This window comes from Haliaeetus albicilla, chromosome 24 (genome assembly GCF_947461875.1).
Source record: "Haliaeetus albicilla chromosome 24, bHalAlb1.1, whole genome shotgun sequence".
NCBI lineage: Eukaryota > Metazoa > Chordata > Aves > Accipitriformes > Accipitridae > Haliaeetus > Haliaeetus albicilla.
In genome coordinates this window covers 20646167-20674019 of record NC_091506.1, presented here as the reverse complement: position 1 = coordinate 20674019, position 27853 = coordinate 20646167, and the positions used below count along the sequence as shown (strand labels likewise).

Here is a 27853-nt window from a genome sequence, read left to right as displayed (position 1 = left end):
CTCTCAACAGCATTAGCAGTGCTAACAAAATATTAAACACACAAAGACCAAGCAGATGAAAAATATCAGATGTTAGACTTGATGCTTATTGCTTAGTGTACTTAGGGAGGTGATAGAAAGGCTGAGAGATTGGGAATTGCTTGATTTCACTGTAGTATTTTCTTTTACTACTAGTTTGTGTCATTTCCCATAGGTGCTTCAAATAAAGTGTTGAATTTTTAACTTTGTGAAGAACAGCAGTGATAAATGATCTGCAAGGTGCGTAAATTTGGAAAAAGGAAGAATAGAGAAAATAGAAGAGTCAGAAAGGTGTTTGGTTATAATCTCTGAATGTTTTGACATGACAAATCATGTAATCAAGTATACAAATGCAAGTTTTCTTTAAGTTTATTTAATTTATTTTGAATCCCAATAGCAAATATACAGTAAATAGATATATAAAATATCCATTTTATACAGTACTGTCAGTATTGAGAATTCTATGTGCTGACCTACGTAAGAAGTCAGAGCAGTTGAGTTCCAGCTATCTGCTTGCATTCAGCAATTTTAAGGTACTTTTAATAAGGGATTCTTAACCCGTGTGATGTCAAAATATAAAAGAGGAAAATATTAAATGAAAAACACGATTACAGTTGTTATAGATAAAAGAAAATGTTTGTGCTGGCCTAAAGGGAGTTTAATAATCATTCCTATTAAGCTTGAAGCATATGATAAATCTTGAATCCTACTTTTTAATGTTCAGAATGCATCAAATTATATTGATAGCACAATATTGAAGGACATTTCCCACTTGAAGTTGCAAGAAAAAAAACCCAAAAAATTTTTAAAGGCTTTCTGCATGTTAGTTCTTGATATGAAATCCACCTTTATCTCACTTAATAGATTATAAAAATACGTTCTAGTTTAGAGAGGAAAGACCTCACAATACCGTACCTTTTTATTGCATCTTTGCTCATTATCAAAAATGGCAGAAGTTGTCCTTGAAGTCTGATTTTTATTTTTTTTTTTCTTTGCAACTTTTCATACAACACTTTTTGGCAGAGGAAAAGTCCTCACTGTGGAAAAAGTCACTTCCACTTGATTTTTAGAATTTATTTGAAAGAAAGAATATGTCCAAACTATGTGATTTAAGTAAAGAATTTAACATCTGTAATAGGAAACATCAAATACAGTTTCCAGTTACACTTCCAAGAGTCCTTCTGTAAGATACAAAGGCTTTTGTTTAAATTATTCAAATGTAGGTTGAACATTGTCAAATAATACAATGGATCCTACTATCATATTGTTCCTAATTAATTATGTCTGAAATAGTAAATACTTTGTAAACTGATTAAATAGTGTAAAATTGGCATTTTTCTGCAGATTTCAAGTATTGTAGAACTGATTTGGACAAGTTGTTCTTTTGAAATTACCAACTTCAATATCATTTGAGGAAATTTCCAAGTTGCACGCTGTTTCTGGCTAAAATGCAACGGAAAGTTGAAGGCTGAACCTCCCAATACTTTACAGGATTATTGAAGAGGCTTATGCCACTGTATAACGCTTTCTTCTTTCTTCCTCCTGTTGGACAGAAATCATTCACTCCCAGTTTTGCAATATGATTAGAATGAAGGAAGACTACCTGCAGCAAGAAGAAACAGCAAAATATAGTAGTTAGTATGTAAATGGAAAAAATATCCAAACATTCATTGGCACATAGATAACTGAGATTTTCTATACAATCAGTTGGATGCAGACCTTAATAGTAACAGGAATTAAAAATTTGTGTTGAATCTTTAAAAAATGTCTCCCTTCTGCCACAGTCCCCCAAAAAAGTTATATGGTATTTTATCAGTGTGTTGTCAGAAAAATTGGACTCTTTTCTTATGGAACTTTTTCCTAAAATGCAATTTTATATTCTCTTATAGTAAGAATTATACTGGTGCAATATTATATTCTCGCATAATGCAAATTTTAAGTGATTTAATAAATTTTTAAAAGTAGTCTCTAGAAAAGTTGATATTAGGAGAGGTTCGTTTGTATGGTTATAGGAACAGATCAGTCTAATACAGATGTAGCTTAAATTAGTAAAAAAAACAGCAGGGAGAGGAGGCTTGTGATAGTAGAGTTTAGAATTTAAGTAATGTACATTGACAAAAGAATTCTTTTGTATATCTATTTTTACATTACATTGTAAGTTGATGTTTGTTTGTTTGTTTTTAAATATATCGTAGAAGATTTTCCTTTAATTGGAAGTGAAAAGAAATGAAATTCAGAGGTAAAAGCTTTTACCAAATAGCTTATTATGCACTCTGTCATCTATTCATTTGTTTTGAGGGCATCTTATCGCAGAATTTATCTAGTTCTAAATACAAATTTTAAAATCTTATCTCATCATTTCAGCCTCAAATAATTTTCTTTGGATTTAAGGCTTTTCAGCATAGGAATGGAAAAATTTCCACGCTGGCTTGCTAATATGGAAACTATAATACAAACTTTTTGAAAACATTTTCTGGGTGTAGCATGTTGTTTCTGCCCCGCCCCCAGAAGTGTTCCTGCTGTTTGATCTTGTTTATTTCTTTAAGTAATACATGATTTCAGGATTTCCTAGTATGAGTCATGTCAAAATATATGTAACAGCTAATCATGCATTTTAATTATGTCCTAATCACTATGACAGTGTGAAAGTCAAACAACTCATAACTACCAAAGTCTTCTATTAAGTTAGTATATGACCTGCAGATATTTCAGTTCGGGTAATCCAGGAGGAACTTTCTTGAGTTTATTTTTTTCAAGATGGATTTCGCGTATGCTTGGTATGTTGGCAAAACTTCCATTTTCCACATCTTTGATTTTGTTATTCCCAAGGCCTAGCCTAGAAATAGTACCAGGAACATTTAATTAAAGATTAATTAGCATTCACAACAGCACTGAAGAGCATACTTTTTTTTTTAAAGTTTGAAATACACAGGAGTAGACATAGGGAAAAAAGAACTGGGGAAAGATGATGAAATCTTACCTCTGATAGAAAAAAAATACCATTGATCCACAAGTATTTTTTCTTAATTTAATCTCCACTAAAAGGACAGCAGCTAGCCTGATGCGAGCAATTGTCCAGTTTTGCGTGCAGTTTTTCTACTTTTAGTGGCAAGAGTTAAAATGATAAACATCAACCAATTTGCTTTTAAAAGGAATCATGCCCTTTTATCAAGTAGCATAGTTACAAAGTATACTTAGAGTAGTAAAAAGTGTTGTTCCAATAAATAGCCAAAGAAGAGCAAGTCTTGCAAAGAAACAGTTATATATATAGCTTAGTCAAAAACTTTGTATTTTAAAAATAAGCAGGACTACTTTCTTTCCTACTTCCACATTTTCCTTAATTTAGGCCTTAGTTAGATTTTTTGCTATAAGACTTCAGCCTGCATTGCTAGGAAGGTAATTCAGAAGGTCAATTTGGAGTTCCTCTTTCTGCGCATCCTGCAATCCCCTTTTTGTCCTTTTTTAATTTCTTCAGAAACTGAAGTTGGTATCTAAATGCAGTTCAGTAGTTCCTCTTTGATAGTAGTTTCTATTACCAAATCAAAAATTCACTGCTGCTCAGCCATATTTTCAGAGTACTTAACTGAGCTTTACAGAAAGAACTTCCTTCTTTTGTCCTACATCAGTGATACATTCCTCAGAAACATGCATTTTTTTCTTAAAGCCCATCATGTTTGGAAACCGTTATCAAGTTGTTTCCTTTACCAGCTACAGTATTCCTCTCAGGCTAGTTTTCAGGAGGTGAATTTATGTTCTCTAATAATTTACCAGTTTTCCCATGTGTTTATATAAAGAAGTCTCAAATTTCCCTTTTCATGCCATCCTTTTGTATTTTTCTTTGGGGTGTGTATGGAGTGTTTCCTTCCAGTACACTTAGGCCTTCTGTAGAATTGAAAAGCTATTATGACTCTTAAATCCTATAATTTAGTTGCAAGAAAGGCATTCTCTTCCTAAAATAGAATTCAGTTGGTGTTGCTGTATACCTCATTTTGGGTGGTGATTTGTGAGATGAGTGACCAAGGAGTTAAAATGCCTGGTCCTGGTAGGGAACAGGCTAGAGAAAAATACTGAATACTGTTGATAAATAATGTGACCACAAAGGTTCATATATTCTGAGTATGAGAAATAAATGCAATGCTTAATTGAAGCATATTACTACTAGCACATTAAGAGATATTATATAAAAGCCACACTATGTTACACAACACCCAGGTGCCAGGAGGTAAGAATTTATGATGATTACATTTTGTAATCAGATGCTGTTCTTAACATACATTTCTACTGCGAACTGTAGGCAAGGCATGTAATAACAAGGCTGATGTTTGGGTTTTTTTAAAATTTGGTCTAATTTACAGCAGTTCTCACTAAAACACTTAAAATTTGTAATTCTCTTTTCTCCCATTAACAAGAAAAGTATCAAATAAGAGATCCTGCCAGGTATGACCATTTATCAAATAAAATCATTCTGCATGGGAATTTTACCTTTGAAGATCTTTATACCGGATAAAATCTTCAAGTTCGATTGTTGTGATCTTATTGTCATCTAAATGAAGTTCTAGTAGACTAGAGGGCAGTTCTGATGAAAAACAAATGAACAGTGTAAGAAAAATAAGCCAACTTATTTTTGTTGGAATATTTATTATGTTCCAAACAGCTGCTTTCCTTTGTGTTTAGGATTGGGTGAAGAATCTTGGAGGGGGGGGGGTGTTTACGTCAAAGAAATGGCTATTAGATACAAGTATGTTACTTTAAAAAAAACAACAAAAAACCAACAAAAAAAACCAAAACAAAACAACATCAACATCATTTGGTTTAAAATAGCAATTTAAACAAAAATTAAGATGTGAAAGCTCATATGCTAATGTTAAGATTTCAGAGTTCCTAAATTTGGTATTATTTTGCTAGCTTTATAACGGCTTTCATGGATTTTGGTTAACTTGTCAAATATGTAAGTTGTTATGTGCAATTATCTAACAGCTGGTAGTCAAAATCCTACTCCTGTGCAACCATTGACAGTTTTTTGTAGATATGTATTTTCTTCCACACGATGTAATAACTGCACTATTATAGCTCCTAAGATGTGATTTGGGAGGAAAGCTTTCAGAATTCTTTAAGCAAAATTAGATATTTGGTATGCTCATTCCCGTGCTGGACTGCAGAATGTTTTCTCATGTGGTACCAAATAGTCCCCATTCAGAACTGGCAGTGAACGGACCAGGAAGTGGAGAATCTTTTTTACAATATCCTTCTAGTGAAGGCAGAGAAAGACAGTCACAAGTTTGAATTTCTATTTGCTGATCTTATGTTCAGTTTTACTAGCATCTGTCTAGATGGCACCCTGACACCAAGCAAGACAAACCACATGTTTTTGTTACTAATATGGCTTAGGAGAGCACTACTCCCATTGCTATTTGTTGTAGCATTACAATACTGAAGAAAAGTTGTATGCTTTACAGCCTGTCTTTATGCCAGTTGACATGCTTTGGTGTTTGTTTGTTTGGGCTTTTTTCCAGTTTACATTCCAGTTTACAATTCCACCGGGTGTTGCTTATGTCTGAGTTAGAATATTAAGAGGGAAGACTACCCATCTGTCCATTTTAGATTTTAAGTCCATTTTCTAAGTGGTATTTTTTAAATTTTTTCTGTGTTATTATAACATTTGCAGATAGAAAGATCTACAAACTTAGTTTCCATTTGTGTAGAATATATTCACCATGAAATCCTGTTTGTTTATGATTTGTTTATGTATTTGACACCACAAATTAGACCTCATGCTGTGTTTTCTTATAGGAGATTTCTCTATAACAAAGACAAAATCTGAATCATTTTACAGTTTGTTTTTTTGTTATTTTTGTGATAAGTGACAGGAGATGGTATGATGATAATACTAGAAGAATGTCTTTTTTTTGTGTTGGGGAGCATTACCATAGGCAGCCAGATAGTTTCTTATCTTAAAATTATCTGAACAATTGGGGTGAGTTGGTTTTGTTTGTTATTGGGCTTTTTTTTTTAGTGTTCTCTTCTACAGGGATGCTTTTGCATATATATCTGTCTACATGAAGAGATTAAATTTAATAAGAATCAAGTTCTTTATCTGACTGATCCAGAAATAAGTATCTTAGGGGCCAACATTTAGTTTCCCTGTAAGTTAATAGATGACATAAAATATGGTATTATGCTTTGTTTCCCCCCTTTTTCTCTTAGCTAATAGTTTCGAGCAGTTAAAAATCATGAGAATTTGGTTAAATACTATATTGACCTACATAAAATGAAGATAGTGTTGTACTGAGTTCCTTCATGCTACTCTTTTGTGTATGGAGGTCAGTGATTTGTAAAGTTAGTGTTTTAATTTATTGCTACCTCCAAATCACAAGTTAATTGTTTTATATGAAGGAGTGATTTAATCTTGCGGTATGTTATGTTAAATTTAATTAAAATATATTAAATTTTACTTAGCAAAACCCAATCAAAAGATGTATAAAATGCTGTATTGGGTTTTGCATTAAAGTGGTTATGTTACAGAGCATATTTGAGCTACAGAGTCACTTGAAACGTTCAAAATTCAAGTTAGAACTTTGGGGGTTTCATTTTAAATGTGTAAAGAAAGTGGAAATTCTGTATCCCTTAGGACCCAGATCAAATATCGGGGGGGGGGGGGAGGGGGTTATTCTTCCTTTGCAAGGATTTTTGAGAGGCTGGTGTGACAGATGTGAAGTGACATATTATTACGATTTTCGTCACATTGTTTCTCCTGAGAGGAGTCTCTGGATGACTCTGAGAGGAGTGGACCTCCTGACAGGGAGAAGGCAGGAGATGGGGCTGGAGACTGAGAGTGTGTGCATTCTGTGTGTGTGCACTATGTGTGTGTGCATGCGTGCACGTTCATGCACACTTTTGGGATGTAGAACTGGATACTAAGTACAAAAAGAAAAATAAGGTAGGAGGTGGTTTGGTAGTAATGAACAATACAAAACAGAATTTATGACCATTTTAATAATCATATAGATGTTAAAGCGTTTTATTTAGGAGTATAGGTAAAGTAGAAAAGTTAAAACAAAGCATACCTTTAGGAATTGAAGTTAATTTAGCTTCTGCAATTCTTATATGATAGATATTTACTCCTTCAAAAGCCCCTGGCTCTATTCCATCATTGTTAAGAGGATTTGCACTCATTTCTGTCCAAGGGAAAAGAAAAAAAGTATTTATGACATAGGAATTTTGTGTATGTTAGACTAAGTTATAAACAGCTGATTTCATTTTATTTATGACTTCAGATGTTCTAAGCATTAATTAATGTTTAGCTTTGATTACTTATTCAGAGGGGTAGAAGTCACAGCTTTCAGCGAATAAAGGCTGTCTTAACTTGGCTTGCAGAGTTACCAGAAACTTGACCTATGTAGCAACTTCACATAGAAATTAAATTGTGAAAGATAGTTTCCACAGCATGGATATCTCTTTAAGAGGAAATTGCACATTAGGGAAACATTTAAATGAAAATTATAATACGTTACATTTTTGATAAAGACATTTTCTTTTCTACTTAATTGCACTTACCTAAAACATGTAGAGACTTCATTCCTTTAAATATGTCCTTGTGGATTTTTTTAACCTTATTAGCATGAATTCTGAGCTCTGCTAAAGTTTTTGGTAGATTTGTTGGAATCTCAGTTAGCTGGTTATGGGACAAATACAGTCGTCGTAGCTTCTTTGTTGGTTGAAAGGCTTTTGGATGAATCTTGGATATTTTATTGTTGTTCAAAGCCAGTGCCTATGAGAGATAGGAAGAGCAGCACAAAGAAAATTTCTTTATACATGAATGTTATGATTATGAATTTTAAGTAATTAATTTGATATATAATTTAACAATTAAGTATTTGAAATATTTTATTTTTCTATCATACCAAACTTTAGCGCTTTGTATATACTTCAGACATTTCAATTGATTGTGAAAAACAACTAAGAACCTGGAAGCTGGAGCATCAACTAGAAGGTAGAGAAAAACTAGTCAGAGCTGACAAGGTGCCAATGGATAATGAGAAGAATTTGCAACAATGTGTTTGTCTTCTTATATTTTGTGGGATTGTATGGGGGACATATTTTTTTATGATGTTGTTGTTCCTTAATGCAGAGAAATTCTCAAAAGTCAGAATTTCATCTATTATTTCAGTATAATGCTGCAAAATAAAGTCAGGTTTTTAATCTGAATTTCTTAAAAGTTAATGACTGTATATGACTGATGCACACATGAATTTATATCTTATTTGCTGTAACTTTTCAACTGCTGTGAGTTTAAGCCTCTTTTCTGTACAGTGCACTAGTGCTTTTTTGGGACAGTTTTTTCGCTTGGTTGATATGTGGTATCAGAGAACTTGTGATGAGTTACTACAGACAACAAAATAGGAGTTATCTGAAATTATTTTGCATGTCAAATCATATCTCTGCATTTCCATACCTAGACTATTAATTTTTGTTCCTTTTTTACTTCTTTGAGCTGTTGGTAAGTCATCTGGAATTGTGGAAAGAAAAGCAGAGCAAACCAGAATGAATTTTTTTTTTTCCCCCCCAAAAATGAGGATAGCTTAAGGAAATAAACAGGAAATGCTCCTTCCTAATCCAAGTTGCCATCTGTGCCTTTGCTAAGTAGACTAGTACTTAGACAAGTTGTACAAAGTAAACTTTGCTTTCAGTAAAAATTATGTTCTGCCTTGCCACAAATTAACTAATGAGAAAAATCAAAACAGCTCAGAGTTTTCAGTTACCACATAATTAAGTGGTGACTCTCATATATAATATGGTGATTGCTGATGTATTGCAATGACTTTCTCAGTCATTGGAGGTTAGTTTCTATAGATCTTTTATACTGAATATAAACCACAGTTGGTGTGTTTACCCCTAACTTGCTGGTAAGACCATTCTGTACCCAGACAGGAGACACTCAAGGGGAATTGGAAACACTTTGTTGCAAACAATGAATTTATATGGTACCTGTTTTTTCTATTCCAGTTTAACCCATAATAATTAACAAGCTCATTCATAAACATTTAGATCTGGTAAATTTTCAGTTCTTGCTCAGAAACCAAATATGACTGAAAAGGATTTGGTTTATGTTGGTTTAATGTGTGTTTCATGTCTTTGTAATGTGGAATAGAATGCCATTAATATGCTATAACTTGTGGAACAGATTTGTTATTTTTACAATGAAAATTTAAAAATTGTCAATATTTGTTGTTAGTGGATCTAGAGTAACATCTTATGGAAATAAGTATTCCAAACCAGATTAAATCTATGTTTCCAGGCCTCTGAGACTCTCTTACTTTCTTTCATTATAAAAAGGGATTATTGTGTACTATAAATATATAGATTTATCAGTTGTGAGTGCTACTTATTTTAAAGCCTGTCTCTATGTGCATACTTGAGCATGTTAAAAAAATAGTAGTAAAGCACCTGACTTTTTCAGTAATTCAGTGTTGGTCTGTTTTCTGTTCAGGTAAATTGGATTTGTAACATTAGTTTCAGTGGTGTATGTGTTGTATGGTTTTGTTGTGTGCTTTTGAAAATACCCTCAGAAAATATCGTTCTTTGAGATTAAGTTCTTTCTACTATTTTACAGCTAAGCAGATAGAAAAGGAGCACTTGTCTTGCAGCCTTTAAAATGCAAGGAATGTTCCTCTGCATGCTAAGGACTGAAGAAAACTTGAGGATCTTTTTGGTGAGGTACATACGGTACACTTTCTGCATGTTGTAGAAAGTAGCATAGTTCTTGCAGCTCAAAGAAATTTGCTTCTTACTGTGTGGGAGCAGTCAAATATGCAGATGTTAGACTGTATTTTTATGGATGCTATTGGAGAAAAAAAATACCATTTGTATTTTAAAAGTATCAAAATATTTCAGATTGCTAAATAAGATTTCAAACTTGGAAAATAGCAAGCTTACATAAAGTGATGTGAGTCCTTGGAGATCGTTTTCCTTGACCTCTTTAATTTTGTTGTTTTGAAGGTCAATCATACGAGTATCTGGTGGAATGTTGCGAGGTATTGATGTCAAACCTATTTAAGTATGTGACATAAACAGAAACATCACGTGCCTATATATAAATCCAAAGAAATTAACTGCTAAACAGCAAAGCACAGAAAGCAGCCCTTGGAGAATCTGGGTCTATGGTTTTGTATTGAGGAACAGGGCTGTTGCAGTGGCTTTAAGGGATTTCTGCTCAGTGCTTGAATGCTCCTTTCTACCTCTGCACTGCCCTATCCATTGTACTGGCACAGTTGCTTATAGAGCTGTACAGTTAACATCAGGGCTGAGAAATGTATTCTTGGTAAAAGTGGACAAAGGATGGTCTTCCAGCTGCCAGTACTTAATTACCAGCTATATAAATCCCCCGATCCAGTTCACTGTTCAGTTACAAAAACACTTCAGTTCATGCCATCTGAGATCCTGAATCAGCAGAAGAGACTAGCAAGGTATAGTAACTTTCTTTTCAGTGGAAATGCTGATGCATCAAATGCTAAATGCTTGTCCAGTTTATTAGCAGTTATTCCATAATTAATAGCTTACAGTTATTTAAAGATGAAGTCTATTAATAGGGTTTTTTTTCTATGTGTGAACTTAAGCGGTTTGCAATCTGTTGACTAGATGCAATAACAACAGTTTATTGCTGTCAGCAAAAGTCTATTTTGATTCCTTAATAATGACACATCTTTAAAAACCTCAGCAATTTATGTATTGACTCAATATCTCTGACATGAGGAGTCTAGGATTAAGTTTAGGATGGTGGCAGAGCTGTGATGAGAACAAATGTCATTGTCACTGTGCTAGTGGCAGGAGCATAGTCCTTTGATTACCTTGAATCATGGGAAAACTTCAACGAACACTACTTCAAATTGGCACAATTAATAATAAATTCATATTTAGGACCAGCATGTATCTGCAGCAGTGACAGTAGCAGATTTGCCTTTTGTTAAAATGTTGTTACCAGTGATGCACACTTTGGTGGAAGTTAAGCTGAGCAAATAGTTTGTATGCCATTTATGCGCTCATGTTAAACTTCCTTGTGGTTTATTTATGGCCTCTTTTTCCTTTGTTATGTTTTCTTGTCATTTGACCTGTTGCTTTGTAGTTGTGAATGAAGTACTTCTTTAGCCATAGTCTTTTTTGGAGGGACTAATAGCTTGTCTAATGCAAATAGGAGATACAGCAAACTTTTGTGCTCCTCTGTTTGGATGTAACTTCATGCAAGTAAAAGAAAAAGGGGAAAGTGTAATCTAAAATCTAAATGTAAGCATTTTCAAATTCTGTAATTTTTCTTAGTTGATAAAAAGCATTGCAGATTATTTAGTACTTACTAACCCCGATCCGTATTCAATTAAATAGTTTTACAGTTATTTGTTATATATTATAAAAGCCTTTCTATTCTATGTTGTTACAGATAGAAGTCATTGCTAATGGAAGGTGGCTATAGCAGCTTATTAATTTTCTAAACTGATGCACATGAACTGGGAAAACATTTATGTTGTAAAAAGTGGTGGACACAAATTAGTTGCTGGACATGAACTGGATATGGTTTGTAAGCCTAATTGAAAAAAATGTAAGCTCCTTTTGAAAATGACTAGTACAGGAATATGTGAAAGTGTCCAATTTATGGAGCTGTAGAATTCATCTTTTTAAAAGGCAAATCCTCCAAAGGGGAGTCCAGTGGAGAACAGACACACAAATTCATTCTTACCTAGGTCAGAGCAATGGACAACTCTCACATAGCATTGGCATCCAAAGGGGCATACTGGGAATAGATCAAAAGGAATTAGTGGTATAATTGGTTCAGTGGTTGGAAATAGAGAGTTGTCATCATCATAATCATCATCATCTTCTTCCATATCTTGGAGCATCATATTCTTTAGTGTAAAATATGAAGGACCAATGAGAGGTTTGGCAGAGCACAAAGCCAAGAAGAGAAGGAGCGTGTATTCTTTCATATCTTCTTAATCAGGATAGCCAATCTTGAAGAGGAAAGTAAAACAAACAAACAAACAAACCCAAACACAAGAATCGGTGAATGTAAAACAGCAAATAAAGCTATTGAACTATTTATTTCACTCGCTGCTACAGTCTGTGGTCCTGAAAAATGGTCTGTTATGAATATTAAGGTTTAATTAGTATATGAAGGATGAAAAATATAAAAAGTCTTTTAAATAAAAATATTGTTATAAATTTATATGTTATAACATTAAAAATTATTTAAGTGAAATTCATTAGATACTAATCTTATATCAAAGTTTTTTATCTGAGTTTAAAAAATAGTATCATCATTTGCTTCAAGCTTTGAAGTGTAATTTTTGTAGTAAATTTTACCAGGACTTGGAATTGGATTTATTTTATTCATTCTTGATGAAAAAATATTTTTAATGGGATATGTGGGCATATGCGCATTGCTTGTATCCAGAAAATTGGGAAATACTTTATTAGCAATGCATGAAATGCACTCATCAGGATACTCCATAAGCACTTGTTATTCTGCTCCCTAAACACTTCTAATTAAACTCTTCTTATTCTAATCTGGAAAAATAGAGTTTTCAGTCCTGACAACAGCTTTTCCCATATTCCAGTCATTCTTTTATTACTGCTGTTGATAGAAGTTCACCTCTGTATGCAAGCACATTTGTATTGACTTTTATTTGTTGAGGGCTCTTTTCTCTGACAAGGGCTTGCAGGTTATGAATCTCTGTCATTTGAAATCAGTAACTTAAATTACATGCAGAAAAAAGCTGGAAGCCAGTACTTTTGTGTGCATATTTTCTCAATAAACATGGGGGGGGGGGGGGGGGGTTAACCTATTTTTGTCATCATAGGGCCTGTACATGAGAGCTAGGCAGCCAACTGATAGGAGATGAAAATGCGCTGTGGTTGAATTTAATGCCATGAAACCCAGCAGCTTTCTAGATTACCTTTAACTTGAAAGTATCTTTCTTGTGTAATCGAAGGTCCTTCGGTCTAGAAGACAGAAAGATGTTGGATCAGTTAGGGTACCTTCAAAGCAGAAAACCCCATGTCAGATAGCTACAATTATTTTTTTCCTGATGTTATTGAGAAGAATACACAAGTTACGAAGGACTTAAAAAGTAGATTTGTCTTTAGAAAAACATGGCAGATTCTGTCTTATTGCAGCTGTTCATTCAATTTTATTCTGCTTGTCTGAGTTCCAATTTTACCAGATTTCTTTTAGCCACACCTGACTGGGAAAACCAGGAGTCCAGTCCTACAATATACTGTGTTACCTGAGTACTGATGATCCATAGGTCAAACCCCTTAGATATTTTCTACATACTCTATTGTAAAGATGATTTTATTGACTCCTATAAAACTAGACACAAGGGGAAATGGAGATAGTAAGAACTGCCACAGGGTGTTTTGCAACTCTGTGAGAAAAGACTGTAAATTCAGCCCTTAGCTCTACATTGTTCCCCTCCAAAGCCCAATTCCAGAAGTCATTTGGATTCTACAGTATGCTGTGCAAACCAAGAGGGGCTGCTGTGAATTCTATTATGCATATCCTGTTTATAAAAATGTTTCTATTTAGACTATCATAGACCTCTTTAGGGAAAGACTAAACAGATGTAAATTCTTGTTTGATCACCTAATTAAATGCTTGCTGATCTGTTTATAGCTGAAAAGTGTCTTTATGTAGACATTTTGTCATTGGTCCTCAATCACAGGAGGAGGAGTGCACTGGTTCATACAAGGGTGTTGACTTGGCTTATTCAAAATTCTGAGTTTTTGTTTGTATTGCCTTTCTCTGTACAAGGTCATTTTAATGTTTCTTGTATATGATTCTTACAGCATTAAAATGCTGTGTATTGCAAACATTGCTACTACTGTAACTGTGTATGTTTCAGGGTATATAAAGAGAAAAAAGCTGACACTATTTAGATTACTTAAAACTCACCCCTTCAAAAAGAATGCAGTGACTCCTTCCTCCCAAATATGTGTCTGAGAACAGAAGCACAATATACTATGTATCTTGCAGGTATGCATCACATAAGTGTAAGTTTAATATTTATTATAATCTTCCAGTTGCATGCTCATTTGAGTAGCGTGTGTATCTTTTACTGATCTAACAATCTCTTAAAAGAATCTTCGCATATATTTTTCCCATATATTTTCCTTTGTGTTCAAAATAATGTTCTCTTTCAATGCTCCTAGAAAGAATTTTATAGTTGTACTTGCAATCCTATACAATGTGTTTTCTTGAAAGAGTGTTACAAACAGTGCTGGGAACAAGATGTGGAACCTACATTTGTTTCTTTGGAGAGAATTGTGGTCATGTCTGGCTGTACCCTTTTGCAATATTTGGCTCTTTCAATGTTGTGTTTCACCTTCAGCAAAACAGTCAAAATGTTCAATACTTTAGTCAGACCATTAATTAGGAGATGAGTTTGAAGCCTTTCAGACTTCCGAGTTCTCCTTATTCTTGGACAAGTGCTTTAATGACTGGGTTTTCACAGATGGGCACTCAGGCTGGTCTTCCCCTGGCTACTTGGGTATTAAGTGACAAAACACTCTGTGCTTTATTCAGTGGTGTTGTACAATTTCTGCATGTAGGATATCAAGTGTTGTAGCATGTATCCTGTCCTGGGACATCTAGTTTCCAGTCCCAGCTGACTTCTATTTGTGGTAGGCACTGGAGGTATAGTTTTACTGTATCTAAAGATAATCTTTCACATACATTCCTGAAATGCTTTTCTGGATCTGGTGCTAGGAACTTGTCTTATAAAACAATTTAAAAATCTGTTTTCACACTTGCACCTGTAGCAAATGGATTGCATATTTCCTTTCAGATATTCAAAAAACTAATTATGATTTTGAACTATGAAAAGGTTGAGGCTATGATTGGAGTAGTGGCCAGTTTGAACTCTTGAAAAACATGCGTTGTTAACAAACAGTTCTAGAAACATAGCACTGAAATATGTCATTGATGACATATGTTAGTCCTGTGAGTTAAATCTCTTGAAAACAAGTCCATATACAGAAAGAAGCATGAGTTGTGATACTTTTTTTTTAAAAACAAAAGAGAAAAAGCCCTCGCTTCATCTTCCCATTTTGCCATTAGGAAATCCTTATGGCTAATTAGCTTTGTAGCTAGGGGTGATAGTCAGGTTTGACTCCAGGTTTGCATTGGCCAAAGAACTGGATTTTATGGAGGTTTTAAATTTTTTTTCCTGGCTGAGGTTTTGAGTTTCCCAGTTAATAGGTGTTGATGTCTCTGTAGAAATGCTCTGACTCTGCAGGTCATGAAAAAGAACTTATACAAACTTTTTGCATGCTTAAACTTCAAGAGTAAGAGAACTAAAAGAAAATGAAAGCCTAAAGTCCAAGATCCTAGTGATCTTTCTGAAAATACTTTAATTATTTTATCATGACAATTTTATGAAATATTTCATTATTTTTTTCAGAAAATACAGTTCATTAATACAGCTCTACTAATGGTTCACTGCTGCCAGTTGAGGCTGGTTCTGCTCCTAGGTATGTACTTCCAGTTCTCTCATACCAGCTCTTCCACTCATGCGGTTCGCTGAGCTGATTGAACTCACTAAACCAGCATAAAACTGATGTGAGCGAGGAAAAAACCCCAATACATTCTTTCCAGCTGAACAAACTCAATCAGTCTGAGTATCAGAGCCAGCACAAAGGAACGGGTGGAACAGCCTGGTTTAGGGGGATGGAATGTTAAACGGAAAGAGAAGGAAGGAGAAGAGGTGGGACAGCCATTCTTGACATATGCAAGCTGTTAGACAGGCTCAGGTGTTCTGTTTAAAAAGACCCTGAACAAATGATTGTTGCTTGGACAAAGTCTGGCCTTGTCCATTCACATTTTTACAGACCGGAACATTGAAGATGGGTTTGAGAAAGAGTGTAGCAAATTCAAGGAGGGCTCATGTACTTCTTCATTTACACCTTCTTTATAGCAATCATACTTACCCTTCAGGACAAAAAGCTTCTGAATAGCACCTTTTAGCTGGAACACTAAGCACTCCAAAGTGAGGTCAGTGAATGTGGACAGTACACTTTATATGTAGAGATGCTGTAAGGCTCACTTTCTTTCCTGAAGTATGAAACAATACCAAAATCACTGTACTAATTGTTTGGGACATACTTATCCTCACTAATGTGGTGATCTTTACCAAAACTCTTGCCAACCAACACATGGAAGTTAGGAACTTTTAATGCTATTAGTTTAGGATAATACTTATCATTCATAACTAATTAAATGCAGGTGATGTCACAGTATATTAATATGATTTAAACCTTTCAGAGATTGTGTGGAATATTTCCACATAAGTGTGGAATAGTTCTGTGACATGAAAATTCTAAACATGAATTATGGGAAGAAAAACACTTTCTGTGAGGATAGGAGTTACGTTGTTAGTATGGGATGTGTGCATTAAAAAAAGAAATGTCTGGATTCCTTGCAGTTGCATGCCAGTCCTGCAGCATGCGGTCTTTGTTGTCTTACCAGTTATGACACTGAAGGAGTTAACAGGTAAAGTTTTAAGACTTAAAAAGACTCTAAATTATATTTAGAAATCACTTCTGTTACCGGTCTATGGAGGCAAATTTCCGATGGCATTGTTTCTGAAAAGGAAATGTTTAAATGACACAGTGGTGGTCTCTACAGAGGCAAAGAAAAATCCCTGTGTTCATTAGTAACACAAATCATTGCGCTGTGCACAGATTTTGTCCAAAGAAAGGCAAGACCATAGCTGTTTTGAAAGCTATGTTTAAAAATAGTTCTGGTTCTATTAGTCATTGTCCCATTCCAGAAATAAAAGGAGTTTATGTTTAACTCCTTGTCTACTCTACTGATGTATTTAAATTGCTTAAGAAAAACAGGAGGAAATCTTTATGGTCAGTAAGATTACTGAAGAAATGATTCTGTCTTGAGAAATAGTCCAATGTTGAAGTAATGTAGTATAATGATGAATAGCATGTTTACAAAATAAGTCATATTTAGAGAGTATTTACTTTTTATGGAAAACTGTTTGACTCTTGTGTTACTGAATATGATCTGTGAGTGTTTTTAGGTTGTAGCTCATCTACAGTTCACTATTTCGTGTGTCATTTTTAATTACTTTGCTGATATCTACTTTTAAAAAAAAATCCAATTTAAATACCAAATTACAGAAAGGTAACACTGAGTTGTAACTATAAGAACTGCTATAATTGTAGCATAGATTTTCATAGATTGTAATAACTGAGGAAAAAAACTTTATTGTCAGTTGTTGAGTCTTTCTGACAAGTCTGTCTTTAGTAGTTAAATAATTCACTGTAGCTTTTTTTTTTGGCTTTGCAGCTCAGATGTAGTAAATACAGAGTTATTTCAGCTGCAAAGTAGATTTTCAAATGTTCCATAAAAAGTGGTACTTCTAACTCCAAATTACCTGACATTATTGATCTGCACATAGTGACTGACAACCTGTTGCTTAATTCTTTATTGCTATTTATATAGAATAGATATTCAAACTGGACATACCTTGCAAGTTTGATAGTTCTTCCGGAAGCACTGTGATAATCCACCTGAGATCTTTATGTCCAGTTATTTAATATTTAAAAAAAAAAAAAAAAGAGAGAGAAAAAGGAAGTTAGGCTGAGTTCTATGAAGTGGAAAGTAAATATAAAGAAAAATTCCACTCCCAAACTTCTTGATCCTCCTGGCACCGTGGGTGATAGCAGAGTAAAGTGCTGCTTCAGATTAGCCCATCTTAGTACTGAAGAATGATATTAAGACGACTTGTTACCACTCATATGTTTTTCATCACTGCTTGTATTACAGCCAAAACTTCTGGCTTAACTCTAGACGTCTAGTGGAAGACTTTGTAAAACCTGTAGTTTAATAATAGTTGACATCAGGCCATTGGAAGTACAGTGAGGTCTATTTCAGGTCATTCCTGCTATGGAATCACACTTACTTATGATCTCATTAGCCTTTATTCTTTAAAAAGTGTGACTTGAATAAATGTATAAAACCTTAGACATTGGTAGAGTAAGCCAGTAGCCTACCATGATCAACATGTTGCCAAACCTTTCTAAAGTTATAAAATTAGGACTTTGTTGTGTAGTTATATATAAATTCTACCTCTTGGTTTCAGTAGACAACTATCTGGCTGGGGAAGATGGTTCAAGGATGTAGAATGTAGATCAAATTTTATTAGTCAGTATAGTTAATTCATTTCTCTAGTGTATTAGAAATAAAGCATAACTTTTATTTAAAACAGAGACAATATTTTGTTATAAGGATTGAAGTTGTGAGCTTAAAACTAAGTCCTTGAGAATTTGCCCTGCTGTATGGTTTTTACTGCCATGCACATCGCAATATTTAGAAACTGGGTTATTCTTTGTTCACCTTCTGTAGGCTACCTGTTTATGTATACTTAAGAAAAGTATGACTAATTGGGTTTACCTAAAGCAAGTTTCGTAGTCAATGTTTGTATCTTTAAATTTACAATACATGATATCTGTCCAATTCCATGCACATCTGATTTCGTCCATTTCTTTAATTAGCTCCTTTCTGTGTTAGGCGTCTGGTCTTGCTGCAGAAAAATAGCCTGGAAATTTTGGGTTTTTTAACATACATGTAATGTGGTGCTGTTTGCAAAATGATGGTTTAAGTGGCATATTAGTTATTTTGTCTACTATACTTTCTTAAGGAAGAAAAAGATACTGTGCCAAAATTTAAAACTTTGGCGCTATCATATCAAACAAGATAAGGCTTGTGTTACCTGCTGCATTGTTTTTGCATGTGTTCCCATTCCAGTAGCATAGATGAATGATGATAAAGGTTGTCCCTATCACTTTTCCCATGGAATGAAATTACAGTTTCAAAAGCAATCACATTCCCACATAAAAATCTGAAGGATGATCTTAAACTTTTTTTTGAAATCTCAAACTACATTATCTACATTCTCTTGCCTGCATTTAGAAACCAAAGCTTCCTAAGCAAACACTCCCCTGTGTTTTGAATAGCTTGGTTTGGATGCATTTACTTGAGCAAATTAGTATTAAATTGCTGTTTAAAAAAACCCTCCAACACTTTCTTGGCTCTTTAATCGAAGAGAGCAGGACCTGAGGGTTGTGGTATAAATGTACCGGTTTCTTCTTTTTCACTTCTCCTTTCAATAGTAAAGCATTGAATCAGCAATTTCAGTTGATCCTAGTTTTGCAGCAACGCTTCCCTTTCCTGATGTTTAGCAACATCTCAGTTTTGGATAAATATTTTAATTACTATTTTCTCTTTTTAGTTGATCCTGGTGGTAGAAACACATTCCTGCATGCATAAAGTTTGTCATAGCCATACTATATAATGAAGCTGACATGTAGAGTGGTAGTATCTGGAAAAAATGTAACCATCTTACCTTATAATGGATTATCTAATATTTTGTATGACGTATAGCATCAATATGGTAGAAATAAATATTGCTTACCTTGACATGCTGTTCTTGTAATGAAACTGTTTAATATCTCAAGACACGGATTTATTATTTTGATTGTGAATATAATTGAATTCTAAAATAAAATATTCAGAAGTCACCTTTTCAGGTCTCTTGACTACCAAATTCTGATCTTTAGATGTTAGCTGTTGATACCAATACTACAAATTAAAATAGGCCAGTGGTTCTCAATCTACTTTATGAGCCTGTTCTTTTAAACATTTGCAGCATATTTCCAATTTACTAAAACCTGACTACTATTGCAGAATTCCTCTTCAGAATCACTGTTTCCAGTATATTTTAATTTTTGGACCCAAAGTCATTACAGGAGCCAGCACAGTAGGGCAGCTGTGGAGTTCTGAATGAAAGTTGGAGTGTGTAAACAAATGAATTGATGCTAGGTACTTGGGTCAATGTTCCTCTCACTTCTTAGGGTAAGACTACAGTGTACTTCTGTAGAATGTGTAGCAGCTTTCAAAGGCTGTACCTGCAGCCTTCTGAGGTAGGATCAAATGCAGCTTTCTTGGCTATATTGTAAAGCAGTTGCTTTGAGGTAATATAGTTGAAGATATTATTAAAAGGAAAATTGATGGTATTTTATTGCATCTGGTATTTCATTAATAGTGAGATTTTTATTTTAAATAGCCTGATAGGAAAATGTGTCTGTCACAATTGTTTAATCCATGATGTAGGGGCCTTAATGAAGAGAGATACTCTCAAATAGAAAGTAGTCTGAAGGTATTTGCCTTGCGAGCAAATGTATATATATTTTCCTACAAAATATTACATGTTTAAGTAACTAAAATATTATATGAGGTCAAACTGTTTGCTCAGACATTTTCAGTGATTTCTGTTTCCACCAATGAAAGAAATGGTTGAAAACTAGAATTCTATCTTGCCTTAAAATACATGATTTTTATGAGTAGTGGGGATAATTTCTGAGGTGAAGGAAAGGAGTATATCCATCATGTTGTGATTCAGAATACTGTCTTTCACTGTGGTAAAATATGCAAATGAAAAAAATTTGCATGGTGTTTTATATTTAACATTATCACATCAGTAATATCAGATGCTATCTTGATTTCTTTATTGGAAATGACTATATTTGTATCACTTTCTGTATGTGAGGAAGTAAGCATATGCTGCCATATGTGGCTAATGCTTACATTGCAATCTCTTTTTAAGCTGATCTTGTATACGTTTGTTATTTTAAGGCAAACTAAGTACTTTTTCATTATCTGGCACTGTTTATAAATGTGGTTTACATAAAGTGATGAATCTAACATCAACTGCACAAATCTGTCTTGGAGAGTGCCCATCACATTTTAATAACATGACATATTCCTTTCATGCTCACAACCAGTCCATGTAGAATGCAGTCACATATTTTGGTTTTAGCTAAGTTTTGGCTCTTCTCGAGTTGAACTACACCATTTAAGCTAGCTGAGTATAGAAAAACTATTCTTCAATTTCTGTAGTTCATCTTGATTCTTCAGTATTTATATGTAAATATAGAAAATAATAATTTATTATCATGCATGAATCAACTTTCACTTGTTAATATATGCATACTTTTTTTGCATATTTTTGGCAGCTGACTTAGAAGCCACAACAAAATGTACTGTTTCATTTTGCAGTCAAAGTCTTTAGTCCCTGGCATTTATTAGCAACATACCAGTATTGAAGGGCAATTCATAGCTTGCAGTATTAAGAGATCATGTACAAAAAGAGCTGTGAAGTCAAGTGTGCATGTACATGCATCCATGTGAGTGATTGTCAGGCTTATCATGTGTTTTATATATGGAAGAAAGTGGTGATCTGGAATGACTGAAGAGGCAAAATAGTAACCTGAAGAGACAGACCTTATTTTTCACCCTTGCAGGTAGTTTGTGTTGCCTTAGGAGAATAGGTTAACTTTGTTCTACCTGAGGCTACAGATTAATACAAATTTCTGTGTGGGAATGCCAGTTTAAGAAGTCCCCAGCTAGCTTATTCCCACCTTGATGCTCATCTCCTTGGTCCTGTAAAAAGGTTTGTACACTTAACTGGATCAGTAAACTGCTCTGCCTGAAGAACCTGCTTGATGAATGAAGATCTTGAAATAGTTTTGGTTTCTGTACATGTCAATTGTTAGTCTTGCTTTTGATGCTACTTACAAGTTTGGATAATGTTACATGGCATTTTTATGAAATATGGGTATTTATCTGCCTTACAGACATTGGAAACACCAGACATTCTTTCATGGAAAATCAAACAGTAGTTAAAATTAAAAGCTTTGCAACCAGTGCCAAACTACTGAATCACTCCAACAATAAGTTCTAAAGGAAAATTTTCTGTTTCAGAGTACAAGCTGGACTGAGCACAACATTTCCTCGTAGAGTGTCAAGCATTTACTCTGCCAAAGTTTAACAATAATAATAAAAACAAAAAAAAAAACCAACAAAACCAAAACCTGACAAACCTGATCACCTGTAAATGCTGATTTTTTCCATTTTTTCCTTTGTTTTAACAAACAGTATGAATAATATGGAAGTTTAAATAAGTCTTCTTACACACAAACTTTTGCTGGATTCATATTGTTCAGAACATAGAGGCAACATTTAAAGTGGTAGCTGTCATCAATTTCCATTGAGTTGGTAGTTTTAAGAAAAAAGAAATATGGCCATCCAGTCCTTTGTATTCCAGAAAAGATAAAGTATTCAAAGTATGTTAGGTTGCAAAGATAATTTAATTGAATTTGGTATTACAGTTTTTCCTAACTTTACTTATAAACAAAGGTAATTTATATTTTATTAGAAATTCAGAGATCCAAAAGATGACTTTGACTCAGTTTGTGATAGGCTGTTAGAAATGGAAGCAGTAAATATCACATTTATAACATAGTAATTGGTTACAGTTTGCACTTGTATGTCTGATGAAGAACATGGGTCCGTAAATATTTGCATGTACTTTGAGCGTATACTGTTTTTTAGATGGAAAATGTAACAATATTTCTAGGAAGATCTCCAGACTAAATTTGTTTGAAAGTTTGAAACACACAATTTGTTACTTCAGAATAGTCGAAATGAAAGCTTTCAGAAACATTACTAATAAAAAGAAGGATATTATCTCACTAAAGAAGTTATTTTCCTACTGTATTAATTAATCTAGCCTGTGTTCTCAGGTGCGTGGTTTGTTCCTGGGAATTTTATAGGAGGGTCTCGTTTGTGTCTCATCGACACAATAGCAGTCACTCTGTCATGCAAGGTTGGATGTAACACTAAATACATTGGGAGGCTTCTGAAGAAGTCTGCTTTAATTGTAGTTAACTACTGCTGTTACGGTTTTAATATTATTTTCTCATAATTACGCTATTATTAAATCATAAGTATTATGTAATCTATAGGGTTTTTTTCCCTAGTTGGCACTTATAAGAAGACAATTAAATTTGCTTTAATTACTTAGATTTCATAAAGTGTTTTGCTGATTTTTAACATTCATTCTTTTCCCATTTTACCTGTAGGGTAAAACCACAAGTAAGCATAAGGAGGAGAGGAACAAATACAGAAATTAAATGTAAATTAGGGAAAACCTGCAATATTTGATATACCATAACAGATCTAATAATTATGCTGTTAAGTCTTTCTTTTTCACCAGTGAAACTATGTTGAGCTTCTGCAGCTGTTCATACTAGTTGTGCTTACGTATTAAAAAATAAAACGTGTATAAAGTAACAAATACATTCTTGGCATTATTCCCTCTGTGGGTATGCAGTATTCAAAAAGCTGAATCTGCTACAGCCTTGAACAAATGTGGTTGCTTTGATTTAGGCAGTGAAGGCCTATGACTGGTTGAATCTAGGTATGAGCTCAGTCTCACTTGCCATTGCACATGCAGTGATGTGGTGTGGCAGGTGTTATAGCAGAGTTGACCAAAAAATGAAAGAAATTGGAAGATAAACACTTCTAAACTAAGCTAAAAGACCATGTAGAAATTTGCAGAGAAGTTAGAATTGTCTGACAGATAGCCTAATATACTATTTTCAAAAGTATTTGTTTGGGAATATGGGAATGTATTAGTTAAGTTGTTTAGTTCCCTGGATGGTTCTACACTGCTTTTTATTATAGATAGAAATTCACTAGATGATAGAAGTTACTTTTACCACTCAGTGGAAATACTAATGTAAATTGAAAGAAAACATGTCATAATTGCATGTTAACTTACAGTATGGAAAATGAGATCTTTTTGTAGAACAATTTGTAAAGCAGAAGCTATTATTTTTCTCTTGAACGCTTATATTCCACAAAGGGTAATTTCCATTTAGCTTGCCTGCAGCAGTATGAAGTAGCTTTGACTTTAGAAAGTAAGCTTACTTACCAATGTATAACTTTTATTTGGTTAAACAAGCAAACTACATCTTTGGTAATTTGTGGGCATATGATTCGTACTGTGACTATACTTTTGTTTCATGGTTATTATAATTTCTATATGTTTTACAATTAATGTAAAAGATGCATGTCTCCTCACATAAAACCATGGGCTGTTCTTTGCTCAGAAGATTGGAAAGAAATTTAATTCAGCTAAAATGGAGAATTAATGAATGTTTCTTTCATTTAAGGTTTTACCAGAGGCTATCAAAATAACCTTCAAAATAAATACAAGAATATAGGTAATACAGATCTATTTGAACCCATACATCATCAAGAAGGAAAGATAATTATTTTGCCTTTTCCAATGCAAAAACTAGGTTAACACAAAAGAAATGAGTGGGTGGCAGGTTCAAATCAAAAGGAAATACTTTATGAAACATTTATAGTTCAGCTGTGGAAATGTGCAAGGAAGTGTAGTAGATTTTAATGTTTTATATAGACCCAAAAAGTAATTGGTCTAATTGAAAGAGGAAAAGTCTTGCTTCCTGAGTTCTTTGTTATGAGAGCCAAACTGTGCTGGAAAAAAAATAGTAAAAGAGTTCTCCCTGGAAGACTGGTAGTGAACAAGCTTTACTGAAGAAGTTCAGAACCATCTTGCATTAGAAGAAGGCAAGCCATATATATTTATAAAGAATAGTAATTTAAAAGTGGATGTGAACCATGAAATATTCATGAGGGCAGTCGTTCCCTAGCTGTGAAGGTTTTTAAGGAACAGAACGCATGAGGCCAGAAGATAAAATATAAAGGCAGAGCCAACTTTCAGGGTTTTGGAGAAACTGCTGTGAAAAAAATGAAGTCAATTTTAATCCTTTTTCCTAATTTTAATCCTTTAAAAATACCATTACATAATTCACTTAGAAGATTCTTGTCTTGGTTGATAGTGTTGTTGAATATCTAATATTTCCACAGCTGTGTTCAGTATTACTCCTTTGAGAAAAATATGTCTTGTGGAAAAAATAAGTCAGCTTTTATATATTTTCCCTAGGAATTGCTATCATATGAAAAGTTCCCACAGAGAAACATAGATTTATTTTAGTAATACTGCATGCAAAACCTACAGTTTTTCTCCATATATACTCATAATGCTGCACATTTGGAATGAAAGTTCTTTTTTCTGAATTAGCAGAACTGCTTCAAAGTACTTTGTAGAAAACACTACATTATTAGCTGGTCTTAATAACTCAGTATATCAAAGCTATGTTAATATAAATAACAGTCTAAATTGGAAGCTATGAATTATGCAAATGTTTGCGTTTGATAACTTGTGTGGAGATCTGTATCATGTGCAAAGAATTAAACACAAAAGAAATGGAAATTCTGCCAAACTACAGTAATTGTTTACTCAGTGGCTGTAGGAAATTCCTTACGTAACAGACTATTAAAGAAGAAATTATAAGGTAAATGTTTTTTAAGATGAACATTTTACATAATGCAACTGTTAATGCTTTAATTTAATTCTTAAATCCTTGAAAAAAATCCATTTAATGAATGGAGTCAGGATGGCTCAAGCAGACTGAAAGAATATTGTTTGGGGGAATTTACTCAACTCTTGGGTTTTTGTTCACTTGTATAGACTACAGAGAATATTTGTGTCCATTATGGCTGGCAAACTCACAGGACTGGATTTGAAGCACTAGGCAAGAACATCACAGGCTTTTATGGGAGAAGCAAATAGCTAAGCCATTTTAACTCCCAAACATCAGGTAATTTTCTGAGCCCAGCATAACAAGTATTGGACCTTATGATAGATAAGCAATGTTCAGGCATTTCCCTTAGCTGCCTTGCTCCTAATACCCAGCATAATTTTGTGTATTTTTATCCTCCCATAGAAAAGAAATTAATGTTTATAAAGGAAACTGCAATCTGGGGAAGAGAGAAGATCTTTCATTTTTCTTGAGATTAATATGGTCTTCCAATTAGTTGTAGTACACAATATTTCTCCAAACTGAAAAAAATTACATTTTCTGAATACAGAGCTTTGAAGTCAATGCCCCAAGTAAACCTCATGACCCATAGAACTAGAACTTCCAGATAAAAAGGTGAAAATAAATAGAAATGACTACTTCTAGTCACCGGGACAGGGATTCCCAGGTGTAGACATCAATGAAAGACAGATCAAACTTTACTTCTAGTTTTAGTGAGTGACTGAAATAGAATAATGCATGTAAGCTGCATGAGCTTTTATAGTAGTACTCAGCTATTGGGCAATGACAAGATGTAAAGTTGACATCAGCTCTCTAGACTACCTCACTGTTCAAATGAGATTCTCCTTCATTTGCATCTTGCAGTGTCCTGGGAAACTCGATTCGTTGATGGGAATTTTTAATAGACATGACTGCAGAGAAGAGGCAGTGGTGTATTGCTCTGAGAAACTTCATAGCAATGACTGGACTGTGTATTGAGAAACTTTATTAATTGTGTTCACAGGCTGATAAAGTCAGTAAGTACTTAACGGAAACGTGCAAAATTATGTTCAGCAGCAATTAGGCAGGGCTACGTGTAAAGTACTTAAGAACATAGGAACAGCTGTGCTGGATCAGATCAAAGCCCATCTAGTCCAAGCCCCTTTCTTTGACAGTGACCAAAGATAGTTCCACAGAGAAAGGGTATTGCTGTTTATGGTGTTCCTTTGCTTTTAGTTTCCTTGAAGAAAAATTAAGCTGTGTTTTTAAGACAGCTGTTTCATTTAGTTTTGAGGTTCACCCTGAGGTAGTTTGGCTTTTTTTTATGCCATTCCGTTTGAGACTGATCAAACGTTATCCGGTTTAGATAAGGACTTTTATTGTGTGAAAATGTTGACACCATAATGCTAGCAAATCTGTTGGTTTAGTTTTGCTTTTCTAACTGGAGTATTTCAGTATCACCAAATGGATGATAATTTATCATGAATTGTTTTATGGTGTGATCAAAAATGTTTTATTCAGTACTTGACTATATAAGTTCTTTCAGGGATGCACAATGATATGTGAATGTTTTCCTAAAGGTAATTTCATGATGTGGTAACTGTTGCACCTTCTTCATCTTGCATCATATATAATGGAAGATGTTTATGAAAAGCTCTGTTTGATATTCTCTGTTGACTTCTTAAACTGAAAAGGAAAAAACAGTGCTAAGTCTATCCTGATGGAATTTTAATGTGGAAACAGGGTGTTTGTTAGCAAGGAACATTACATGTGTAATGAGACTTTGTAACTTGGATATTGGGACCATTAAAGCAATGTATTTCCATTGAATTTCATCATAGCAGTTGTAACAAAATTGTTGAAATTATGCTTGCTAGCATTTGAGTATAGCTGGTTGATGCCTGAATTGGTATAAAACTTTTAAGTAATATGTTAATTTATTAGGAAAATAAAAAGCTAAATTCATTTTGATCATATGATCATTTCTTAATGTGGAACAGGAGATCTGTTTAATACATTTTAGAGTTTTTTTAAGTGATGTCTTCACTACTTTTAGATGGAAAAAGTGTTCCAACTCTTTTCCACAATATTTTGGGCCTTGCAACTGTACAGAAGTTGTTGACATCATTAAATCAGAGCTCTTATTTTACATGTCCACTGGTTTTTTCCCCATTTAAAATGGTTTTCAGTGTGCCAGGAGAAGTAAAATTAAAGCCTTTCCCCTTGAAATGGAGTGTTTGGGATTTAATGGTAACTAGCTATAATAGAAGGGTAATGTTACTAAATAAGCAATAGCAGCAGGGATCATTCTTTTGTTTATTAGAAAACAGGAATGTATGTCTACTGAATAAGTCAAACATATTATTATGAATTAGTCTGTTTGGATGGATGTTTATATCTTTTTCAGTTTTTAAGAAGACAGTAAGACTGTTATGCAGGGTTTCCTCCAAATGAGTGTAGGTTACATGGTTGACTGCTGTTTCTGGTCCACTAAATTTTTAAATGCTTCCTGCATGCAAAACCAGCTTTAAAAGTAAGTCACTTT

General features: G+C 33.9%; 2 protein-coding genes and 1 long non-coding RNA gene across 14 annotated transcripts in view; 2 read left to right on the top strand and 1 right to left on the bottom strand.

Annotated features, from left to right (window-relative positions):
• Positions 1-19638, top strand: part of LOC138681798 (uncharacterized) — a 58134-nt gene extending 38496 nt beyond the window's left edge. Inside the window, exons 2-4 of the long non-coding RNA XR_011322001.1 lie at positions 15465-15534; positions 16485-16552; positions 19308-19638. This is a non-coding gene — a long non-coding RNA (uncharacterized lncRNA). The remainder of the gene's footprint in view (positions 1-15464; positions 15535-16484; positions 16553-19307) is intronic.
• CENPP (centromere protein P) overlaps positions 1-27853 on the top strand; it is a 160737-nt gene that overhangs the window by 68233 nt on the left and 64651 nt on the right. The window lies entirely within an intron of this gene.
• ASPN (asporin) lies at positions 357-17850 on the bottom strand. 9 transcript variants are annotated; one of them, XM_069769696.1, is made up of 11 exons: positions 17543-17850; positions 16610-16644; positions 15991-16114; positions 12960-13041; positions 11744-12014; positions 9952-10064; positions 7573-7786; positions 7083-7193; positions 4501-4594; positions 2716-2854; positions 357-1621 (listed from the first exon to the last, which is right to left on the bottom strand). In XM_069769696.1, exons 5-11 carry the CDS (start codon positions 11988-11990, stop codon positions 1424-1426), a joined length of 1116 nt encoding a protein of 371 aa, XP_069625797.1. In that variant the 5' UTR covers positions 11991-12014; positions 12960-13041; positions 15991-16114; positions 16610-16644; positions 17543-17850; the 3' UTR covers positions 357-1423. The 9 variants fall into 9 exon arrangements, with proteins under 9 accessions (XP_069625797.1, XP_069625799.1, XP_069625801.1 ...); XM_069769698.1 differs by having other exon boundaries at positions 12960-13005; XM_069769700.1 differs by lacking the exon at positions 15991-16114.